This window comes from Sphaeramia orbicularis, chromosome 24 (assembly GCF_902148855.1).
Source record: "Sphaeramia orbicularis chromosome 24, fSphaOr1.1, whole genome shotgun sequence".
Classification (NCBI taxonomy): domain Eukaryota; kingdom Metazoa; phylum Chordata; class Actinopteri; order Kurtiformes; family Apogonidae; genus Sphaeramia; species Sphaeramia orbicularis.
Window position 1 is genome coordinate 42854877 of NC_043979.1, and position 15103 is coordinate 42869979.

The 15103-nt window shown below is 36.6% G+C and overlaps 1 protein-coding gene across 1 annotated transcript; it reads right to left on the reverse strand.

Moving 5' to 3' along the window:
- Positions 1 to 12026: 12026 nt before the first annotated feature.
- On the reverse strand, positions 12027 to 15103 carry LOC115414650 (toll-like receptor 5). Its single transcript, XM_030127884.1, has 2 exons — positions 14911 to 15103; positions 12027 to 13934 (listed from the first exon to the last, which is right to left on the reverse strand). Exons 1-2 carry the CDS (start codon positions 14956 to 14958, stop codon positions 12063 to 12065), a joined length of 1920 nt encoding a protein of 639 aa, XP_029983744.1. The 5' UTR covers positions 14959 to 15103; the 3' UTR covers positions 12027 to 12062.

The following is a 15103-nucleotide window of genomic DNA, read 5'->3' on the forward strand; positions in this document are numbered from 1 at the left end:
CCGACTGTGTTGTCCGGATACATATGGTGCGCACTAATGAGGATGATGAAGATGAAGATAACAGTGTGAACTATAAACATTTCAGAGAAGCTTCTGTTGCTGTCAGCCTATTCTGATCTGCAACTTCTACAACATCATCTCAACATCCAATCCACAGTTTATCAGCACATTTTACTTGTGTTGTTTGTGTGTAGTTTGGTCCATTTTTAACCCATTGTAATGTTCAGATTGGGGAAAATAAACAATTTAAAAAAGAGAAATCATGTCTGCTTATGCTTGATCTTGCTGTTACTGTTTAATTTGCTCATTGTTAAATGTATTGATTTGACCTCATAATGTTTGATATGATATGATATGATATGATATGATATGATATGATATGATATGATATGATATGATATGATATGATATGATATGAATATGACACAATTGTTTTTAATTTGTTGGCACTGAAACAACCCCAAAGTATCCATGGAGCCACAGAAACTAATTACATTTTTAACTAACTACTCCTGCCTTTATGGTGTTTTCTGGTTATTACTGGAAAATACAGAAAGTCCAACTACTGCTCAATATCATCAGTGCATTGTTTTAACCTCTTAACCACAGCTTCCCCTACAGTGTTTATAGACAAGAACTGATATGATGAAAGTGTCACTTCGTAGCTATGTAGGAAAATGACGACAGTTTCAATAAAGAAGCGTCAACCTCTGCAGTAAATGTCTCAGTGTGTTTGTGTTTTGGTTACTATGGAATACAGCGTCAGTACTTATAATTGAATCACACAGGAACACACAGAGAAACAAACAAGGACTTTCATTATAAAACATCACCATGCAATTATTCAAATGGCTCATTGAGGTTTATTACAAATTTTAAAGCCTTTACTCTTCAGTGTTTATTGTTTGCTCACATTAGTCTTGCCCACCTGTAGCATAAAATATAAGCATATTCTTACTCATATGTGTATCTTAGGTCTGATTCTATCATATCTTCAAAGTTACATTGGTCAGAAAAATAGCAGGTAGCTACAGTCTTCAGTTTTGGGATTTATTTTATTTATTGGCACATGCTCTTTCTGCTTACAACACTGTACAAAATTACCTAAAAAATAAAGAACTGCTCACGTTAGACACTTTCAAAGTGACCGACAATGACATGGAGGCAGAATTTTTTTTGCTCTATATGTTTCATCTGATCTGATTATATGCTGATGAGTCTATAGTTTATTTATTATCATGTAAATTCTATGATGTGTGTAAGTCTGTTTATCTGTTTCCCTGTCTTCACCGTGTTGTTTATAGTCCTTCCTGGACACACAATACATACACACATACATACATACATACATACATATAAACATATGTTGTAGATGCTAATATTCCTTATTACAGATGGATTTTTTTCCTGTTAATTTGCAGTTTGACTCCTCTGTTGACATAAATGCAGCACTTATATGATGGAACAAAAAAAACAAGGAAATTGCATACTTCCAATCAATACATGTTGTCATAATCTTGTCAAAGCGTGAGCAGAATTTATTTAAAATTTCTGCTCCTGCTGTTCCGTTTTACAGGAAAAGACATATTTAACGAAAGAAATATCAAACACACACGCGCACACACACACACACACACACACACACACACACACACACACACACACACACACACACACACCACTTGTGTACTACAATTACTAAGACTGGAAGTTTAATGAGCTTTTCAATACATGGACAAGCCACAATGGCAACTAACAAATATTATTATGTATATTATGTAATTGTCTTATTAGAAAGAAAAAAACAAAAACACTGAAATATGTAATTGTTTAATGTAGTTTCATCATGTTTATTCATTAGGATAAACTAAATTCGAATCAATTGAAAACACATTTTCAAACAAGAAATCAACAAGACAAAACACTTAAAGTATTGATTTATGTCCTTGTGGTTTTGTTTTCTCATAATGGATTCATGACAGGGTTAAAATAATAGAGGAGGATGTTGTGCTCTTTTATGGTTGTGACATATTTAGCTAAAATTCATACACTGGATGCCAATTGTGCAACTTTTTTGCAACACAACTATCTGGTGTCTGAAGGAGAAGCTGACACAGCTATTTTTCAAAATATGTTAATGATCATGACAAATGTATAATTTAGGGGAAATGAAGTAAAATGGGTACTGTTTTTTATGTGAGAATACAATGTTCATTGTAAGGTTTACAATTTGCCTCTGTGTTTGTCTTGTTAAATGTTTGTCGAAGAAAAACCCAGCAGTGATCAGAACAGTCAGAACAGCCCATCTTTACCTCATACCCAACTTCCTCTTGTTGTATTTTAAGTAACAGATCTACTCATTCTAGTGTGCTCTCTGTCAGTTTTAGACACACAGAGGAGGAATAAAAAATCAACCAAAAAATTAAAAGCTGATATGCTGCATTTATCTAAAATCCAAAAGAAAAAATTAGGAAGGCCATTGCCAAAATACAGGAAACACTGAGCAGGGACAGAGACAGAAAAAGCCAAGAATGATGGTTGACGTTAAATTGATTCGGATGTCTTTTTCTCTGGTTCTGCTGCTTCAGATCACAGGTAAGATCTCAGAAATATTATTAACATGGAACACTTGAAACTTTAACCCTTACACACTGTTCATGTTAAATACGACATAAAAATGGCAACTTTAGTCTGATATATATGATGACTTTTCCTAAAGGCAAAAGTGAAATGAAAATGGAAATATTAAAGTCTAAATTTCTAATCCAGCGCAAAAACTTTTTTCTACATTGAGGGTCAATTGAAATGTCTTTTAATGGTTTTAAGTGTTGATGAAATCTTCCAGATCCTGAATTCTCTTGCCATTTTTTAGTTTTAATCGAGAAAAAAAAAAAAAAAAAAAAAAACTTAGTTATGTTTATATGTCTATGGGAAAATGGGACAAGATGAGGATTAGTTCCATAATTATTATTGGATAAAATACACTCTCTGGTTGAAACTTGGAGTACAAAATTGACCCAGATCCTACCCAGAAGAAAGGTGTAAAACATGTACAGTTTGTAAGGGTTAACATGTCAAATGAAGTTCTGTAAATTCAGATGTTTATTCCATATATTGTAGTATCATATAATCAGACTGTAATTTCATATATTTAAGCTGTCATTCCATATTCTCTTTCAGTCATGCCATATAAAACGTATTAATGAGACTTAAAGGGGTTATATGTAATACTTCTATTTTCAAATATTAAAAACTAATCTAAAATTATCAGTAATGTTTAGTACACAGTGCTGTAAAGTTCAACCAAAGATACCATTGGATAGATGTCAGGTTACTGTTAGATTGTAGAGATATGAACTGAATTTATTTACAGTATTGGTCTGGGGAATTTATGTGACTACTAGAGGAGTGAGTCATTCTACTGGTCTCCCATCGTGAGGAAAACTAACCCCGCAGGGGTTTGAACCGAAGCATCAGAAAAGGCACAGATGGTATCAGAACCACTAAGAAGCAACTTTTAGAGTTTTGAATGTTGTTTTCTCCACTGGACACAGCTCTAAATGAAAAGAATAGACTTTGATGCTGAAATGGCAGCATTTCTTCTACTCAGGTGGGTTTGATTCTGAGGCTTATGAAGGTATAAAGTTATTATCTTTGCGAAGTTGCTGTTTGTCGATCCATGGTTCAGACAAAACTGTGACAGTTCTGACCTTGTTTGTTGGATTCCAAACAGACCTTTAGTTCAGCTACTGACAACACAAACTGTATGGAAAACTGAGGTTATTTGTGGTTTCACTGTGGCTGTTTTCTGTCTAAAAATAGAGCTAAGCTAACAGAGATAATGTCCCACTGGGGACATCTAGACCACCAGAGCCACCTGCATCCTCCATGACCCCGCTCACCCTGCACACGAAATGTTCACCCCCCTGCCCTCTGGCAGGAGGCTGCACTGCATCTGAGCAAAAACATACAGACTGAAACACAGCTTCTACCCAGATGCAGTCAGACAACTGAACTGCTCCACCCCCATATACTGTCCACCATGCACCTTAACAACAGGTCTTGATGCTGCCACATTACAGTCACTATTTTCACTTTATTTCTACCAGTAAATTGTTGCTTCTGCTCATTTTGCTGTTTAAATAAACCACCTTAAACTGTTACTGCTGCTGTATATTGTACAATGTGGTACAAATTCAGAGGTATATTTTAGCAAATTATATGGTCATTTATATTCTGTTTTGTTTAGCTTTTACGCATTTACCTCCGCCAAGGGACAGCGGAGGTTATGTTTTCATCGAAGTTTGCTTGTCTGTTAGTAAGATAACTCAAAAGGTTATGGTAGGATTTTGATGAAATTTTCAGGAAATGTTGATACTGACACAAGGAAGAAATGATTACATTTTGGTGGTGATTGGGGGGGGGGGGGGGGTGTCCTGATCTGCCTTGGTTGAGTTCTGCACTCAGTGCTTTTCTACTTTTTTTTTTATCATTTTATCCTATTTTTGGGCTGCAAACGCTGAGACCTGTGTAAATATACTTTGTTCTATCACATTTATTGATTGAATAAATCAATAAAGTCTGAGTGATGTAAACTCTGTAATGGTCTGAGTACGGAAACTGAACCCAATTGCAAGACCCGGAGACAGACGTAAAAGTTCAGTGCTTATTAAACACAATATCAACTGACAAGTCACTGATAATATAAATAAGCAGATCCTTGAAGACACTGAGTCCCGGCCTCTTCACAGGATCTGGAGACAGGACCAGAGATTGGACCTCACAGCCCGGGCCGGTAACACGCGTCGGTAACCCGACTAGGGGAAAGCAGAGGACAGTCAGAATCCAAACCAGGTCATACACGGAGAGGCAAACAGAAAGGCAACAGGACATAAGGAACAGGCAGGCTCACGTACCAGTTAATCAGGTGAAAGGTCAAACACACGTTGAATCGCTGGAGGCAGAAGCACAGACAGGGGTCGGGCAAAAGGCAGGAGTCAGAAAACTCAATCCAGGTCAAAAACAGGCAAACAGACAGGATCCAAAAACGCTGGTAAGTATCACACAGAGGAGAATACGAACTGGCCCAGGATAAGGGGAAACACAGGGCTTAAATACACAAGAGGGAGGGAAGAAAACGAGACACAGGTGTAACAAATCAGGGCGGGGAAAGGTAATCACACAGGTGGGGAAAATTAGGAACAAGAAGCAAAGATACCAGACATGACACATGAGGAGGACTTAATAAAATAAAACAGGAAATGACAGACAAGACCGACAAAACCAGGCTAACGTCTAGGAGCTGGTGTGACACTATCAGCTGAAGTAGAAGTTTAAACAAAACAGTGGAATATTACATACTTTATGAAGTTCTCCTTGGCAAAACAAATTTGTTCAGCATAACAAGGCAGCCAGACCACCATGATGCTGGATAAGACAAGTTAAAAAAAAAAAAAAAAGAAAAAAGTTTACAAGACACAGTGTTATTTTGACTGACTGTCAAAATAAGCAGCTATGAGTTTTAGTTTGTAGAGGAAAATAGGATGATACCATAATACAGATGTGTGTTAAAAATGAGCTCTGTACTTTATTCAGTGAGTGATACAGTCGTAGATACATACAGTAGCTTTGATTCATTGGTGGTTTTAGTCCTGAGGGTTCTGGCACCAGACTGACCACTGCTGGTGAGAGTTTGGAATATCAATATTACATATAACCCCTTTAATAATATACACCATGTTTATTTATACAGAACAGACATAGACAACAACAGTTGACATAGAAATGATGAATGCAAATGTCACCGTCAACTCATGCTACATTTCTCATTCTCCCTTTAACAGCAGTCACTGGACAGTATTTGTATTCCAGCGTCAGAGTTGGAGCTGATGTCACTTTGCCTTGTACAAATTTGATACCAAATCAGCATGAATGTGATAGTACTGACTGGACCTATCACATTCCACCATACTCCCTGGATGTTGTCAAACGTGGCCAGATTCAGATAGCTGAACCAGATAAAGTGAGAGTTACAGCAAACTGCTCTTTGGTCGTAAAGGAGGTCAAGGCGGGAGATGCCGGTCTCTACCATTGTCTGCAGTACAAATATGGAGGAACGATAAAAGACACTCTGATTTATCTGTCAGTTGTCAGCAGTGAGTATTTCTGTCAGCTCTACTTACCTTGGTACAACAAAACATTTTAATGTGTAAAGTACACTGCTTGGCCAAAAAACAAGTTTCACATTCCATTCTATTCATATTCTATTTCATTGGACCACCTTTAGCTTTGATAGAATAACATTATACAATATCAAACACTTATTCGAATCATTTAATGGACTCATAACATTGTGAATCTAGACCTGACCAACTGAATCGACCCCAGGTCATAACACTGCCCCCACAGGCTTGTACTGTAAGCACTAGGGATGATGGGCAGTCAACCCATCATTATGGAACAGGGCCAATCTGGACTCATCATTCCTAAATAGTCAACACACCATTTTTGTCAAATCTCTTGGATTAAAGTTGAAAGTCCACACTTCAATCACATCTTCATTGTTTGATTTCAGATCTATTGTGATGGTGTACAGAAGAGAAATTACAGAATCTGTGTCACTGTTGAAATCATTTGAGGCCTGATTCTATCGTAAATACTATTTAAATTTTAAACTTCAGAAATGTTTAATTCTATTTCTCTGTTTATACAAATATTTATATAAATACCAAATTTGTCATTTTCTTATTTCATTTCTCACTTGTGGGTTTTTTTTTCTACCCATCTTATTCTTCGCATGTGTGTGTTGTATGTTGCTGGGTGTCAGCTGTGAAATTGCCCCATGGTTTGATCAACAAAGTCTTATCTTATCTTATCTTATCTTATCTTATCTAGACATTTGTCAGCAAAATTCTGTAGAAACTTGAAACATACAGTCACGGAAAAATTATTAGACCACCTTGTTTTCTTCAATTTCTTGTTCATTTTAACACCTGGTACAACTAAAGGTATATTTGTTTGGACAAATACAGGGGTTGGACAAAATAATGGAAACACCTTAAAAAATCAACAAAATATAATTTAATATGGTGTAGGTCCACCTTTTGCGGCAATTACAGCCTCAATTCTCCGAGGTATTGATTCATACAACTTGTGAATTGTTTCCAAAGGAATTTTAAGCCATTCTTCAGTTAGAATACCCTCCAACTCTTTTAGAGACGATGGCGGTGGAAATTGACGTCTTACTTGAATCTCTAAAACTGCCCATAAATGCTCAATAATGTTGAGGTCTGGGGACTGTGCCGGCCATACGAGATGCTCAACTTCATTAGAATGTTCCTCATGCCATTCTTTAACAATTCTAGCTGTATGGATTGGGGCATTATCATCTTGAGGTGGAGGTGTTTCCATTATTTTGTCCAACCCCTGTATAATGATAACAACAAAAAATAGCTCATAAGAGTTTAATTTAAGAACTGATATCTAGCCATTTTCCATGTTTTCTTGATAATAAACAAACTCACTTCAGTTCTTACATCAATAACTATGGCATTATACTGCCAAAAACAGTGCTTTTAGGCATTATATGTTTTCTTTTCTGTCTATTTTAGTCACATGATACACACAGGAGTTAGTACTTGATTGCATAACTGTTGTTTTTGATGACTTTTGATGGTCTAACAATTTTTCCATGACTGTAAATGCTGTTCTCCAATTGATTTATTTGCTGTAAGTATTGAGAAGTCTCTTGTAGAAAGTGTTGACTGATACATGGAGAAGTATGGCTATGAATGTGACTTGATGTCCATGTTTTTCACCAGTAAATAAAGAAGAAGTCAGTGAGAGGATGAGGCTGAGCTGCTCTGTTTCGGCATATCGTCCTTGCAAACATAGAGTGAAGTGGCTATATGGGGATAAAGTTATGGATGAAAGCGATGAAGACTTCTTAGGGTCACAGAACTACTACTGCTTCTCTAGTGTCACATTTAAAAAGCCAAAAAACACCAAGTTATTCAAGTGTGCGGTAGAGGAAGGAGCCACAGAAGTTCATCTGTTTCCATTCAGCCCTGGATCTTCTGTTGACCTCTTTAAAATTACAGGTGACATTTATGTATACATTTATTATGAGCACAAATTATAATATTTTATTTCATAGATTGTAATTTAGTGTTCTTTTTTGTGTTGTTAATGTAGCTGCATTGCTTTTTTTTTTTCATTTGTCCAGGTAGAGACACAACAACAACAACAATATCACCGATGGTCAGCTCAACTAATGCAAACAGTTTCACCATGATATCAGGATTGGGTGAGTTTCTCATGAATATTGGCTTTTGCAAAGAAATCTGCAACTAACATGATGAACGTTTTTGCTTTCCAGATTGGTGGTGGTACATTATTGTGGTTGTGGTTTTAGCAGGAATCTTAATTATCATTGTGGTGCTCATCAGATGGAAGAAAAATAAAGGTGAGAAGAACGTGTCAATTTAGAAAAAAAAAAAAAAAAAAAAAAGAAAGAATTTTTCCTCAGTGAACTCTCTTTGTCCTTTCAGGCATCACAACACAGAAGAATGGCCATGTTGTGAGTTCAATACTGATCACTTTGTCTCTATTGAGCTTCTTTTGTTTCAAATTAAACACAGGTTAAATGTTTGACTGGGACGGCGTGTAGATAGAGATGAAGAAAAAACCTGAACAAAATGCAGATATTCAGATCACAATATGGCTCTGTTAGCTTAGCTCTGTTTTTAAACAGAAAACAGCCACAGTAAAACCACAAATCAGTTCTGTTTTCTTTACAGTTTGAGTTGTCAATAGATGCACTACAGATCCACTTGTTTATGAATGTAGAAGTATCAAATTTCAGCCCTTAAAACCCTGCAGAGCCTGTAATGTGTGTTGGTTCCTTTAGATATTTGTGTAAAAGATACACAATCATTCTTAAATTTCTTGTACATCTCCAAGAGATAAAAACAAAGAAAGAAGGTACGATGTGATCAATTTTTGGGTCACAAGTGCGAATCAAGGAGGTGACAATCAGTGAAATAACAATTAACTTATGTAGAGTTAACCTACTGAGGGATTTTTTTTGTCTTCACTGTAGGTTCATTCTGAAGACGGTGTTTGCTATACCTCTGTCAGCTACATCAAGAACCCCAAGGCCAACACCCAGGTATGCAGACAGTTTTTTATTCTTTCTGTAGTGCATACAATTTGTGAAGGACAGAACATCAGTCATAACATCAGGAACTGCTTGGAAGAGTTCACTCTGGAATTCACTATGGAACAGGGTCAGACTGGACTTTATCTCAACTTTATCATCAAATTTTTAAGTGCTCTTCAATTACAATAATGTGATTTTTTTCCCCTGACATTTTCTTCCAAATTATGATGGTTCACCACTATCCTTTCAGACTTTAATAACATAATAGACAGTTTTTAACTAATTTTTAATAATTTCAGCATTTCCTTAGTTGTATTCCTTGCATGATGTAGGTCAATACGTTGAGTCTTCTGAAACAGAGCTACATCTTTTCTCCTGACAGTTAAAGAAAGGAGAAGTCACTCACTGCATCAGTTAGAATTAAAAAAGGTTTTGCAGCTGAAACGTATTAATCGCTGCAGTAATTATCTAATGGAAGAATCTGAACAACTAGCTGAGTAAAATTCAGAGGGTGACTTTTTTGGCCACACTGTGTTTGTTACTCTGTAAGTTAGTGACCCAATAAAACCTAGTCTGTGATCCTTTTTGGGTCCTAATCCTACATCTGGCAAAGGCAGTAGTCCCAGTGCCTCCGTCAGACCAGTGCGTCAGCTTTATCAGACATGGTGGCAAATTGACGTTTTGATTGACTAGTACACATGTGATGCAGGTTTCCTCTTGATTCTCAGGCTCGAGTTAAAGGTGATGAAGAGGATACAGTGACGTACAGTGTTGTGAGAGCCTCCTCCTCCTCTCCTGCTACAGCCTCCACTGATCCCAGTGATGTTTATGCTACTGTAGGAACATGACACACCACAGGACATGTAGATGAACACCAGAGGTTATTTGTGTTAGTTCATTTCATAACTACTGCTCATACAGGGATAGGTTTACATATATCAGTGAACAAAAATTTGCAAAATGTTAAATTAACTTCATGAATAGTTTGATTATACTGAGTCTATGATGTGTGGATCTACTTTCTGACAATGGTGTAGGTTTATGTGGACATTATGGACATGACTCCTTTGTTTTCGTATCTATTATTTGCTCCTACTTGAAGGGATCAGTCACCAGTACACTATTTACAGATAATATGAAGTTTAACATCAAGTATGTGTTTATATATACACCAATATACCACGATTTTTCTGAATTTGACAGGTGTCATGTAAACAGCATTTTCCAATTTATATATCTGGGATGTTGTCACATTATTTTATGAGGATCTATGAGCATATATGTAATTCATTCAGAAAATGAATGTTATTTGCATGTTTCGCTGTAGGTAGCAAGACTTAGCCTCTGTTTACGGTCAGATGAATGAAAGACAAATATCCTCTCGGGAGCAATTTACACAAAATAAAAATCTATGTTTCTAACTGGAAGTATAGAATATTAGTTGTCTTGTTCATAAATTGAAGGTTCCAAAATATTAACCTAATACTTTCAAATGTTTACTGTTTAAAAACATGTTAAAGTTAATCTGTTAGTATCCATAATATTTTTTGACTGAACACTTTGTGCGGGTGATATCATGAGGTTCTGCTCCTCTGACATCAGTGAGTTACTGTCGCCATCTTGTGGTGTTTTTTTTTTTTTCTTGTTAATGTTTTAGCATCACACTCATCATATGACCCAGGAAATCTCCAGGGAGCATTTTACCCCCACAGTATCCCAATGTAACCTATTCCATACTGGTAACAAGGATTGTATGAATGTAAAAGTGAGAACAAACTAAACACTATAATGTTTGTTAATCTGTTTCATACATTCCAAGGTGTTTCCCTTTTGGCAAAACAATCTATCACATTGACCTTATGGCTGCCAGTTGTATTCTTGAATTTGATTTATATAGGAATATCAACTTTTTTTGCAGTCTGTGATTTTTCTGAAGTTAAATTACTCTTTTTATTATTCATTTGTCAATAACCTTTATTGCTGGCATTGTTTTAAACTTTAAAGTTGGAGAAGTTTTTATCTGTCTCAGCAGAATCTGCAATGATATGTGTGAAATTGGAAATTGAAATTAGTTAGTTTTCTTTGCTTGGTGTTTCTTTGTTCATATGACAGAATATTTTCATGCTTATTGCTTCCGTTATTACATTCAGTTCTATAAACTGTCTACAAATGCATTGAGTCAATAAATTCAATCAGTTTAATTGAAAAAGGTCTTGTTTAATTTTTTTAATTTCTCTTACTATAGTAACAAGGATACTGAAAAAGACATTATCATCATTAAATAACATTATTGAAAATGACAACCAGGGTGTAAAATTAGCACATAACTGTATTCTTTAAGTGATGCTGAAGTTGGATTTTCATAATAAAAATGTATGTTAAATATTTTAAGTCAAATAAGGCATGATTTTTAAATTTGGCTGGTGAAAAATATTTTTGGCCGGCAAATTTTTGGAGTTCACTAGCCAGTGGCAGATAAGGTAAAAAGGTAATTTTACGCCCTGATGACAACTATAACAAATGCAAGGATCACGATGACGAAGATGACAACAACTTATCATCACGATCAGACAATAACACCACAACAGCACATCACCATCAGACAAAAACAAATAGAATCATCTTCTTAATCATCAGTCCATGACAACAAATCATCATCAAGATCATCATCATCACTATGACGACAACAGATCATTCTTATTATCATCATCGAATCAGAACATCATCAGTTAAACAGAGATTAAATTGATTTTTTATTATTATTTGCAGATTTTTAATACATTTTGAATAAGTTTTTTTCTTTTACAGACAACACAGTGTATACATCACATCTCCAATCAGCTCCTCACTTTCTTAAGTTAATTCAGATTTTTTTTTTTTTTTTCCTTGAATTTCTTTGTTTTTACTGCTGTGTGACCTGAGCAGAGTAATCCAAAAGTTTAACACCTTGGAAACTAGATGGAAATTCACATCTGAGCTCCTCTACAGGGCTTACGAAGGTCACGTTGGTCTCCTTCATCCAAGTCAGGAAGCCGTTCAGATCAGGTCCACAGTGAAACCGATTCATTTTGAGGTCGAGGAAGAGGAGAGAGTGGAAAGCTGATGGAGGCGGGGAGGCTATGAAGTTGTTCGCGAGGCTGAGAAATTGCAGACTTTTGGGGAAGTCGTCTGGCTGGAGATAAGTCAAGGCGTTGGATGAGAGGTCAATCACCAGTACTGATGTGAGACCCTTGAAGATGCCTGTGGGAAGAGTCTGCAGGCTGTTGAAGGTCAAGTTTAGTTTAATTACATTGCTGAGATTGTCAAACAGATCCAGACATTTCCCTTTAGACCAAATAGACTGCAAGGAGCTGCTGTGAAGATCCAGGATTTTTAGATCGGTAACTGATGCACGTCTATATGGGGTGCACCATCTAATTGTGTTTCCTCCGTAAAAAAGATACTGAAGGTTTTTCATTGTACTTAGAATGGTGTCAACACCCGCTAGATCTGTTAATCTGTTGTATGAAATATCTAGATGCGTAGTGTTATTGGCCAACTGTGTGATACCATACAGCGACGCCAACCTGTTGTTGTTCAGCATCAGGTTATCTAAATTTGGTAACGACGCAAGGAAACCTAGTTGTCGTATGGAGTTTCCTGTGAGAAATAAAGCTTTTAAGTTGGGAAGTCCGCTAAAAGAGTTAAAACCAAGTGCACCGATGTGATTGTGAGATAGATCCAGGATTTTCAAAGACGTCAAAGATGAAAAAGTGTCAGAATAGATTTCCCCGAGCAGGTTGTAAGAGAGGTTGAGCATTATTAAGTGTCCCTGAAGACCTTCGAAGGCTCTCCTGCGTATCTGATTCACCCTGTTTTGTGAAATATCAATGACTTTAACGTCTTTGAGCGGACTGAAAACCCCCTGTTGCAATGCAAATACCCTGTTCTTAGACAAATCTAAGATGTTTAATGAACTGTTCCTCAGGCCTTCAAATGTGCTGCGATCCGGATCAGGAAGGTTGTTGAATGAAAATCCTCTCCCCACATGTCCTGACAGTTTGAGATGAGAGATCTTAGTCCCCTTGATGGCTTTAAAGAACTGCTTCAGTTGGTGTAATCCTAACCCGTTACTGGAAAAGCTAAGTGTCTCGATGGACATTCCTCTGAAGGGATTCCCACATTTTTCCCAGTCAAAGCTTCTTGCATTCATTTTTGTGAGGAAGACGGAGTCTAGGTGCAAGAAACTGAAGCGCTTTCCTTCAAAACCAGCCAGATCAGGCTCACATATCTTGTCGATTTTGTTCAGCTTGAGATTCAAGTCTTTCAAATGAGTCATGTTTTTAAAGAACATCGATGGCTGGATTCTGTTTATTTTGTTACCAAACAGGTTCAAAGTCTCTAAAGACGTCAGCGGCTCCATGTAGTTGTCCTTCAGTATGCTGTCCTGAAGTGAGCAGTAGTTCAGGTCCAGGTTTTTCAAAGCGGATAAACCCACGAAGGCCTGAGGTTCCAGCTGAAGGCCAACGTTGGAGCCCAGTGTGAGTCTGGTCAGGTGTCTCTGATTTTTGAAGGCGTTGTCTCTGATCACAAGTGGCTTAAACTGGTGTCCAAGGTCCAGATGCTGCAACTTCTCAAGGCCTGACAATGACGTGGCGTTGATTTCCCCAATTCGATTCATTTCCAGGTAAAGGTGGGTGATGTTCGGAGGGAGAGCAGGAACCCAACGCAGGTTCTGGTGGGCACAGCTGGCTATGGGGCCCGTTATGAGGCATGATGGGAAGACACCTGGAACCTGCATATAAGAAAGATATGTTCAAGAAATGACACACTGATCTTCTTTGTTGATGGGTTCATGCATTATTTAATAGTATGCACAGAAGATTTAACCCATAAACACCCAGCGCTACTTTTGTGGTATATTTTTTCTCTATTTAACCTTTCTTAAGTGATTTATCACCATATATAATTATATTATCCTCTGTATTTAGCCTTTTTCAGTGAAAATGAGGTATTTTCCTATATTTATTTTAGTAATCATGTAGATGTTCATAAAAGTTCAGATTGATGTAGATGGTTATTACATCAAAAACAGAGAAAACTGAAAAAAAGTGACTTTTCAGTAAAATATATCATTAACTGAACATAAACTAAGTGTGTCCATCCACTATCATTGATCCAACTCCATGGGTTTTACTGGGGAGTCAATGTTGTGGAAGATGACGGTGTTTCCATGGTAACTACGGAACCTCTGAACGTCCAAATGGGTCATATCTGATGACCATGACAAGATGAATAACTGTATTTTACACCAGTTATTTACATGTATTGATAGGATTAGGTGATCAACAGGCATTAAACAGTTTAGATCATTAGATGCTTATGGTCAGCAATGGCAGTTTGGGTCTTTATGGGACAATCAGAAAACTTCCCTTTCCTTCAAATTTCAGCTTCATTTATAATTTTCAGCATCAGTTTCAGCTTAATTATTTGGAAATTAAATGTACATGAATCAAATACATGTACACTTAGAGTTTCTAAAGTAACATTTCACAAAAATTCCAATATTTGTAATTGAAAAGCAAATTTTTGGCAAACAAATAAAATAACATTGCATGAGAAATTGCAGGTTATGCACATTTATATTTGTAGGACAAGTGAGACCTAAACCATGAAAGATTCTATTAACCAGATAAATGCTTTACTTTTATATTTTACAGACTTGCACAAAAAAGTTTAAGTGAATTAAAATGTTTGTGTTGTGTACATACCTGTAGGAGAACACAGATGACAACTGCCTGAAGAGCCAGAGTCGACATCTTCGCTCTGTCGAATGAAATCCACCTACAACGTCTCCTTGTTTGAAATAATAATCAGATCTCTGTGGTGAGAAAATCCCAACTCCTCTGCACAGATTTCTGTCCACTGCATTTTTATTTGAGAATGTTGCGTCACCTCTTTTAT

What these genes read in the sequence shown, in the direction of transcription:
- LOC115414650 (XM_030127884.1), bottom strand. Translation starts at nt 14,958, where the DNA reads ATGTCGACTCTGGCTCTTCAGGCAGTTGTCATCTGTGTTCTCCTACAG. An exon ending in TCATCTGTGTTCTCCTACAG is followed by an intron (nt 13,935 to 14,910) that starts GTATGTACACAA and finishes TCTTATATGCAG; the next exon opens with GTTCCAGGTGTCTTCCCATC.